General features: G+C 42.8%; 1 protein-coding gene across 1 annotated transcript; it reads left to right on the plus strand.

Moving 5' to 3' along the window:
- The first annotated feature begins 5398 nt into the window (after positions 1–5398).
- Positions 5399–8214, plus strand: LOC148870656 (wall-associated receptor kinase-like 20). Its single transcript, XM_088968559.1, has 3 exons — positions 5399–6608; positions 6700–6759; positions 6885–8214. Exons 1-3 carry the CDS (start codon positions 5825–5827, stop codon positions 7955–7957), a joined length of 1917 nt encoding a protein of 638 aa, XP_088824685.1. The 5' UTR covers positions 5399–5824; the 3' UTR covers positions 7958–8214.
- Positions 8215–9910: the final 1696 nt, after the last annotated feature.

Raw genomic sequence — 9910 nt, forward strand, 5'->3', positions numbered from 1 at the left:
GTTTGAAATCTCTAGGCAAGGGGACTGCCAAAAATTCTGCTAAAAGGGGGGAAGGAACTGAGAGAATGGGGACGGTTTTTACCTCGCCCGAGCTCGTTTCTTCCTTGCCTCTGAGCTCGGGTAGCACACGGGTAGCAGTTCGGCGACTTCGCCGATGCCTTCTTTGAGTGGGCCTGGTGCTGGCGCTGCTGGCCTCCGTGTTGCCAAGCTCGATGGGCCCGGAATGTTGGCCTGCTGCTAAGACGCTGAAGCGGTTCTCTGTGAGTGGGAACTCGGGCTTGGAGCGTCGGGGTGACTTCGTGCGCGAGGTTCCTGACCCACTCGCGAGCTGCGAGGCGGGGGTGATCTTTCTTTACTTACGGCCCGGGGATGAGGCCTGACTATTTGTGGGGTTCTGTGGTCAGGAAGCCTCTCCTTGGTGAGGTCATCCACCATGAGGGGAGGCCTTGACTGACTTTGAAACAGGGTGTCGGGGGGGGGGGGGGGGAAGCAGTGGTTGGTTCAATGGTAGCTGAGGGAATTGTTGTTGATAATGGTGTTGGGAGAGGTGGTGCAACACCTGGTGTTGCTGGAGTTGGTGCATTTGGGCTTGCATTGCCCGCATGCATTGCATCAAATCATCTAGTTGGTTTTGGTGGGCTGCTAGTGGGACAGCAGTTGGTTCCGCGAAGTTCGTTTCGATGGGGAGTGGAAGAGGAATGTTCAATGAGGGAGTGTTCAGAGGTGCCACCGCCTGTGGCACATTCAAACTTGGGATCCCATCCACCGAAAGGGGGATGGTGAACTGCCCAATGCACACTGCCGGAACATGGTGTTGCTCTCCGGTAGTGGCTGTTTCGGTTCCACGTCCGACACTGTTGGAGGAGGCCATTTTGGTGTTGGAGTTTTTTGAAAGAAAGGTAGGTAAAAGAGATTTAGAGGGAGGCTTTTAGAAGCGTTCCCACAGACGGCACCAATTGATGGAGCGCGATCCGGCCGGTCTTAGCTGTCAACAAATTCGCCTCTGAGCTGGAGCATCGGGGAGCCTGAAACGGGAAAGATGAAAGAACTCCGTGGGGAACCCGGTGTGATAACTCCGAAACTCAAGTCAGTAATCTCTCAAAGGCAAAGTGTAGACCAGATAGAGCAAAGTTCACATACCTTGTTTGTTGGGGGCAGGGGGCTTTATAATCACTTTGCGCACTCGCTCTGAGGCCCTTGTCAGGTCGGGTATGATTACCCTTGTGTCTGTCAACTCGGGCGTTGTCCTTTCTACTGGGACAGAACCGTCACTGCCTAACCGTCTCTCTAACTGGAGATGGCGGTGTCAGGAGGCGGTGGCAGGTGGCCGTTTAGAGTGCGACCGTCAAGCGTCAGATCCCAAGTCAGTCAGGTGCGATGCCCTCGGGTACGGACTTCCTCAGTGTCAGGCATAGTGCGGTTTACTTGGTTTTGGTGCCCTGAGGGTGATGTGGAGTGGTGAGCGAGGCGAAGTCTTGAGTTCGGAGGTATGTATGAGGCAGGTCATCTCGGCGAGGGGTATCCTGAACTGTTACAAGGCAGGCCAGTTCGGCGAAGTATGTCCTGAACTGTTACAAGGCAGGCCAGTTTGGCGAAGTATGTCCCGAATTGTTACAAGGCAGGCCAGTTCGGCGACGTATGTCCCGAACTGTTATATGCAGGTCTGTTCGGATTACTTTTCTGGTTTGGAGCCAATGGTGAGTTCGGGCCCCCAGTAGGGAGTTCTGACCATTGGTTTCTCCCCTTGGTGCTCGCGCCTTAGGCTTGCTTTTGTACCGAGCTGTTGCCTTTGCCACGTGTCGCATAACTATGAGGTTGGGCCAAATCTTCCTTCATCAATTGGGATTCATGTCTGCATCCATTACAACTAAAAGCCTGTTTGGTAAGGTAAATTTGTCAATACAAAACTAACCCAACTTTACATTTACGGCTCAATTTAAAAGAAATACAAATTCAAATATGCAGAGTACAAATAGATACAAAATAATATAAAATAAAAGGTTTTATGCTTTACATATTTATATTTATACTCTTTTCAAATGAAACCTACATGAACCGTTTTACACTACATATTTGTATTCACACTTTGTTTGTATCATTCCTAAACGGAGCCTTATGTTTATTTCTAAATAAACATGTTTAATTTAGTTATGTGATGTTATTTAATATCCAAATATGATCAAAGTCGATCTGGATCCGATGGATAAACTTTATTTAAATTTGTTTATAGCAGTAGAACTGCCCATCTGCGAAAAGCTTGCACATTCATTTGTAGGTCAAGGATTTAAAGCAAGGTGACAGAACCGATGATGTTCCCTGCCTCGGAGGCCGACGACCCAGTGAAGGATCCGGGTTGGGCATCTTCGCATGTGCCCAACCCGTTTATGCATGTAGATTAATAGTAGCTGTTTGGTAATGCAATTCAAACAGATCAACAAACGCCAAACTTTATCAGCCCTTCGAACAGCAGCCACAACAATAATATAGACAAAGAAAGAATCAACAGTAAAAAGGTTGATATAGAACAAGATGTAGACGACCAACAGGTCCAACACACCTTCCTCCATCCGGTTCCACATTCTAGAAGGGTAGAAAATCGGCCGATTTTGAATTTTTGATCCCTTAAAATAAGAGGAAAGGAAACATCAGCTATAAGCCATGAGATTTATTTATTATACCTCAGAAACATAAGCAACATGCTTCACCAAAAAAAAAACATAAGCAACATGCTTCACCAAAAAAAGAACATAAGCAACATGCACAACATTCAAAACACTTCCTACTTTTCAATAATTCTTATCCAAAGTGTAAAAGAAAAGGTGAGTGGTTTGACGGTTGAAACAGCAAGGAAGCTTCACACACACAGACACAGTGGATCAATCACATTTTTTTAAAGCTAAAATAGAAACAAGCCTTCCGCACTTTGTTCGGGAAACCGGGATTGGAGTAAAAAAATGTAACCGGTTATGGGTCCAATGATTTGATTGCCCAGATTAATAGCGGTTTCGAAACATTGTTGTGAATGATTTAATTAATCATTTTGTTTTGTCACACTGCCAATTCCACATCACCCTCGTCAACAAGGTTTTTAAAATTGAATCGGACAAATAACCGTTAAGGGGTCCAGTTCGCAAGTTGAATGATTCAATTGTTTGAACGGAATGGATGGTTCATTCTAATAAAAAATAAAAAAAAAATTAAAAAGAATAAAAAAGGATAAAACCTTTTGGACGGTTTGACTACCTGAGTCAATGGTTTAGTGATCAAATCAGCAGTTTTTTATCAAAAGGCAGTTCTGAGATAAAACAGTGACTGGTTCCCAATTTTTTTGGTCTAACCATTTGGTCTGGTCTGATTTTGAAAACATTGCACGTCAAATCCAATAGAATTCTGATATCCACCTAACAAAAAAGCTTTCAATACGCACCATGATGGGTATCATTTTTGAGTTCTGATCTATTCTTCACAGAGCCGACTCACACTGACCTCACAACACGTTTTGACCGTGGTTTTAGAACATCTCCGCGTTTGTAAATTTTTATTCATGAAGAGATATTTCACGATTAAAACGTGCTGCAAGGTCAGTGTGAGGCGTAGTGAATCATATCGATATTCATCATGGCTATTGATACAAGATGTGGTAATATTCTCTATGCGGAGTCCCTCTTTTTCCTTTATTCTCTCATTTATCTTCTTGTTTTTTTCTTCTTCTTTTTGCATGTGTTTTGACAAAAGGATTACTTGCTCTTGGATCCTGTATTGGACTTTTCGATACCGATGGGTGTTGCTTTATGTTTTTGCCGTTCATGATTAAGTCTTTCGTGGTTCTCTGGCAGAAGCAATTCATGGTCAGTTCCATTCGCAATTCTCCAACGAATGCCGTTTTGGAAAGTAGTTACAGTATCTGGTATCTGTTGTAATTTTTGGGGCTCTATCCTCTTCTGTGGATCTACTCCAACCATGCTATTACCGACTCTTTGCAATCTCTTTTGGAAAACTCTCATATATTTTCTCTCGCCATTTGTGGTGGATTAGAGTTGTGATTTTCTACTTATGTTGGTGATTTTTTCACTTTTTTGGATTCCAAAAGTTTATTTATTCTCCTACATCCATTTATATATTTTGTTCTTCTTGAGAAATTGTATTTGGGTTCTGATTGGCCTTTTGGCAATTCTATGTACTTGTATCAATTTCTTGAATGAATGAAATATGATTTTAGCCTTAAAAAAAGATGTGGTAATATTAGACAATTAGTTACATACTACATGAGCTGTATGTTTGGGTTGTATCACGCTGTATTTGTAAATAGATATGGTGTGCATCCATACAAAAAATGTATGTGTCTCGTTTGACAAATTATATATTCACCAATTTTGGATAGTCTTTGAACTTTAATAAAAACTTAAAAGTTATAATTATAAAATCTGAAATAAATAATTTAAGATTTAATTTTTATCTTATCTTAAATGATTTATAGTTTTATTTATATATATATATATATTATATGTTAAAAATGAAAATATATTTATTATTTAAAAAGGTAGAGTTATCATTTATACAAAAATACTAAATAATGATTTTTTTCCAATAAAATTAATATAAATTAAAAACTATAATTATAAAAATTATTGCATGATGTGTAGGAATAAATACGAATTGGGCTTTTTACAAAATATTCAAACTTGACCTGTGAAAATCTTGATTGGACTCAATTTAAACTGAGTTCGAACCCAATATATAGGTCATTTGCTAATCGAGCAAAACTAAAACCCAATAACACTTGGCTTGTAAGATTCGAGAGCCTAATAGAAATTATATATAACTAAATTTTATATGTATGATTTTTTATTTTTATAGAAAACTTGACTTACAGCTGAGTAAACATACAAGTTTAATTGAACCCGGAGACTCATGAATTTTTGCTGAGCCAAATTCAAATAGAGTATATTAGGCTCGACTCAACCTGAATCGACCCCTATAATGATTGTACATGTCCAATATTTTTCCGTATATATAAGTATTAAAGTATGTATTTATTATGTATTTATAACTTGTTAATAGGTAATTCAGTTTTAAATTTAATATTATTAATATATTTATATGATTTTGTATGCATTTCCTAACATATCTAAAATGTTTCGTATCTTTCTTATATGCATTTCCAACCAAATAACAATTGGGTCGTAGATTGATGAAATGTCCGATATGATACAATTGCAAATTTGCCAATGCTCAGTTGGGTGGCTGATCTGGCAGCAAAATTAAAAAAGTGGGTGGTTGATCGTGATTCCATTTCTTTCATGAATCGAGATTCCACGGAAAAACCAGTGAAACTTGCTGTCCGCGTAATAAGTTAGATTAGGTAGGTAAAGCCAGGTTCAACAAAGCAAAATAAAGGGAGAAAAGGACAGACGTCAAAATGCCAATGCTCAATGTACATCACTACATCCTGCACTCGTATTGTCCTGAGCTTCAGTTGACACCACCAATCTGTTCGTGTCGTGTCGTTTGTGGGGACCGCTACACAAATCCCTCTGTTTCAGGAACTAACCAAAACAAAGAATCCCTCTGCATAGTTCCGATTGTAAGAGAGAGAAAGTTGACCAAAACACCTCAGAAACCACTCACCCAACCCAGGCCAACCGCAATTTTTCAAAGTACCAATGAAACCACCCTCACCTCACCTGTCACGAGTCACGAGTCCAACTCGAACATCTCAAAATATCTACGGAGAAGTACTCTTTCAGCCTCCCTCTTCCTCTCCGTCTGACCGACCCTTCAGATCTCCTCTTCTTCAACCTCATCTCTCTCCTCCGATAGTCCGATGGACAAAAACACGTCTCTTCTGCTCTTCGCAGTGGCTATGCTATTATGCGCCGGGTTCCCCTTTTCCATGGCCGCGAAGCGCTGCCCAGACTGTGGCGCCACCCCCGTGCCGTACCCACTCAGCACCGGAACCGACTGCGGCGATCAATCGTACAAGATCCGGTGTGCATCTGGCACGCTTCGATTCGATGCCCTCAACGGATCTTCCTACACCATCACATCCATCTCCCCGGGGAACCAACGGTTAGTGATCAGCCCGGCCAGCTTCGCTGGTAATACTTGCGTGACTACCGATATCGCAAGCGAAGGCCTTCAGCTCAACAGCAGCCTTCCTTTCAACGTCACCAGCAGCAACACCATTATGTACCTCAACTGCTCCGACACTTTGTTGCGGTCGCCGTTGAATTGTTCTTCCGCGAGCCTCTGCCACACCTACATGAACAATACTGCAGAGGCGGCGCCCTGTGAGAACGCTCCGATCTGCTGCACTTTCAGGACCGGTGGGTCCACCAACTCTTACATGATCAGGGTTCGGGATGGAGGTTGCAGGGCCTACCGGAGCTTTGTCAATTTAGATGCTTCCTTGCCCGTGAGTAGTTGGCCCCAGCCGGGGTTGGAAATACAGTGGGCGTTACCCAATGAACCCATTTGCCAGTCGCAGGCAGATTGTGACGAGCGCTCGAATTCCACGTGTTCGTCGGACCTAGCCGATCCCCGGTTCAGCCGGTGCTTCTGCACGGCGGGGCTCCAGTGGGACCCCATCAATGGATTATGTGCTAACAGTGAGAATTCCCATTCCCTGATTCCATCCTTTTCCTCTTCATCTTCCTCATGGAGTTCTAAATATCTAACGCAGTAAACATCTTTTTGCAGATGTGACGTGTCAAGATTCCGGAGGTTGTGATGGTATTGATCGGACCCCACTGATAGCAGGTAATTCCTTGTCTGTTTACATCATCCCAACTGAACAAGAAGCATGGAGATGGGGGATGAACCGGAGATGGCGGTCGTAAATTTTGCTTGTATGACGATATCTGACACGGAATGCACTTGAACAGGTTTGACGTCGGCCCTGGGTGCGGCGCTTCTCGTGGCTGTCGCTGGCGTTCTCGTGTACAAGCGACACCGGCGCATCAAAGAGGCTCAAGAACGCTTGGCCAAGGAGCGAGAGGAGATACTAAACGCCAACAGTGGTGGCAAATCTGCCAAGAACTTCACCGGCAAAGAAATGAAGAAGGCAACTAATAACTTCTCTAAGGACCGGTTGCTTGGCGCCGGTGGCTACGGAGAGGTCTACAAGGGCGTCCTCGAGGATGGCACCATCATTGCCGTCAAGTGCGCCAAGCTCGGGAACACCAAGGGTACAGATCAGGTCCTCAACGAGGTCAGAATCCTGTGTCAGGTGAACCATCGTAGCCTGGTTCGACTGCTTGGATGCTGTGTTGAGCTAGAACAGCCCCTCATGGTCTACGAATACATCCCCAACGGGACCCTTTACGAGCATCTACGTGGTCTTCATTCCGGCGGGTGGTCAAATCTCACCTGGCGCCGGCGGCTCAGCATTGCTCACCAGACAGCTGAGGGTCTTGCCTACCTCCATTCTTCCGCCGTGCCGCCCATCTACCACCGAGACGTTAAGTCCAGCAACATCTTACTAGATGAAAAGCTTAACGCCAAGGTCTCGGATTTTGGACTCTCCAGGCTTGCAGAGACTGACCTCAGCCACATCTCCACCTGTGCCCAAGGGACCCTTGGCTATCTTGACCCCGAATACTACCGGAACTACCAGTTAACGGACAAGAGCGATGTTTACAGCTTTGGGGTTGTTTTGTTGGAGTTATTGACAGCACAGAAGGCCATTGACTTCGATAGAGGGAGCGATAATGTGAACTTGGCAATTTATGTGAAGCAGATGGTGGATGAAGAGAAGCTGATGGATACCATCGATCCAATGCTAAAGGAAGGAGCCAGCGACCTCGAATTGGACACCATAAAGGCATTGGGGTTTCTAGCAGTAGGGTGCTTGGAGGAACGACGACAGAATCGGCCTTCAATGAAAGAAGTTACAGAGGAGATAGAATATATTATGAGTATTGTGGCAGCAGAGGCTTCAGAGGCCAAGAAGGATTAGTAGAAGGGGCCGTCATACTTGCCCAGTTCGGGGATTGGCTAGGCAAACCCATGTGGCATATTTTCTGTATTTTACTTTGGCAGATTAGATAGAGACTCAAAAGATGATGATAGCAGGAATATAAGTGGTGGATTTTCTCATTTTAATTAGGTTGTTATAGAGACTAGAGAGCAGAGACTGTGAGTGTTGTATATTCCCCTATCTTATGTTGTTTGTTATAGACACCAGAGAGCAGATACACTCTTGACTGTTGTATATTTGGTGGTTCCATATTCCACTAGAGTCTAGAGACCGAAGATTGTTGCCTTCATCTGTGTTGATGTATTGAGAAAAGGAGATGCAAATTTGGCTTAAGGCCTTGAGAGGATGAGGGCAAAATGCAGTTCCTATTCCTTCTCCAGCAATGCACGTGCCCGGCGACGGGCTGAACTATCATCAATTAGGCTTGAAACAGAAGCCAAGCCTTTTGCTTCTGTTTCACTGATTGTTGTAAAATAATAAAGAAAGTAGAATGTAATGTTGCATAATCTCAAAATTGGGAATTGCATGGACGAGAGTTGAGTTGTGCCACTTGGTCATTCTCCTTAAAACCGTATTTGCCCCCTATGTAGTCGGTTGATAGTATATCGGTTGTTAAGATAAAACAACCCACAGGCCATTAGTAGGCGTGTACTCGTTTAATAGACATCTGTGAACCACAAAAGATTGATGTTTAGATATGTAGAAAAGACAGGTAGTAAAAAATGTGATTGATTGAAAATTGAATCGTCCAATACTCCTTTTATAAAGTATTCTCAAATCCGAATGGAAACAAAGGTGTCTTTTCAAACAAGAGCTTCTTCAAAACAGGGCACCTATTCGAAAAGGCATAAAAAGGAAGAGACACGAACAAGGAAAGAGAAAACGCTTTAAAACATTAAATTTGAAATTCGAACAGACACTTGTTCGAATGGACACAAAACCGTTTAGTTCGAAAATCAAATTTGGTTAAAAGCAAAAAACGGTTTGATATAAGACACGTGCACGCCTACACTCGTGCCTTGGCCCGGTTTGGCACGGCGTGCGCATGTAAAAAGCACCCCCAACCACCCCTTACATGCATAGAATATCTATAGTGCTCTCCTCCTCTAGGTCTTTACTCATAAAGAGCAAAACTACAAATATAGTCTACTTCCATTCCCTCCTTAAGCAATGTGAGATAAGGAGTCTTCACATGCACTCAAGACTAGGAAGAGGAAAAGTCAAACACAAGAGAGGGAGGAGGGAGATTCTTGAAAATTTGAATATTCTTCCAACAATCCCTCACAAGATTCAAAATTACAAGAAGATAGAATAATCTGAGCATCTGATAAAAGTATTCATGGTGATGTTTTTTGGAGTTCAATCAATACTTAGGTATGACGGATTATGTTACATAGTGCAGGTGGAGTTAGAGTCCTTCAACTTTTCCTCTTTGTCGTAACTAGCTAACCAGCCAACCAACTCAACTCACCAGTTCTTTAGTGGTTCTTTTATTTTGGAACATCTCGACCTTGTTTCCTTCTTAGAATCATGAGTGTTTTAGAGAGTCAGCCCTAGATTTCGCTTAGAAGTGGCCACGCTTTATCATTGGCTTAGGTCAGTTATTAGCATGCACTACACACACTATTCTTAACTAATTAAGAGTCTTATACTCAACCTCCTTAAATTATAATGAACATTATCTTACCTCGGCATCTGAAATGGGACACAAATTGATAATGTTTTAACAAATCATCTAATGACTCATTTTTATCCATTCAACCTAATTCTCTATTGAAATATTATTAAATATTAGGAATTTGGGAGTTTAAGACTAGTGTAGGTGTTTTTCGCTTATGGGAGTCAAAAGTATAAGTGCTACAGACTCATTTTGCATGCTCATTCTCCACTATACCTGGAGAGAGCCCAGCGTTATGTACAATCTAAATCAAT

This window comes from Nelumbo lutea, chromosome 2 (genome assembly GCF_056320005.1).
Source record: "Nelumbo lutea isolate HS-2025 chromosome 2, American lotus-T2T, whole genome shotgun sequence".
Classification (NCBI taxonomy): domain Eukaryota; kingdom Viridiplantae; phylum Streptophyta; class Magnoliopsida; order Proteales; family Nelumbonaceae; genus Nelumbo; species Nelumbo lutea.

Coding starts and splice junctions, on each gene's coding strand:
- LOC148870656 (XM_088968559.1), top strand. CDS start 5,825: ATGGACAAAAACACGTCTCTTCTGCTCTTCGCAGTGGCTATGCTATTA. Junction 6,609..6,699: donor CAATGGATTATGTGCTAACA/GTGAGAATTCCC, acceptor ATCTTTTTGCAG/ATGTGACGTGTCAAGATTCC. Junction 6,760..6,884: donor TCGGACCCCACTGATAGCAG/GTAATTCCTTGT, acceptor GCACTTGAACAG/GTTTGACGTCGGCCCTGGGT.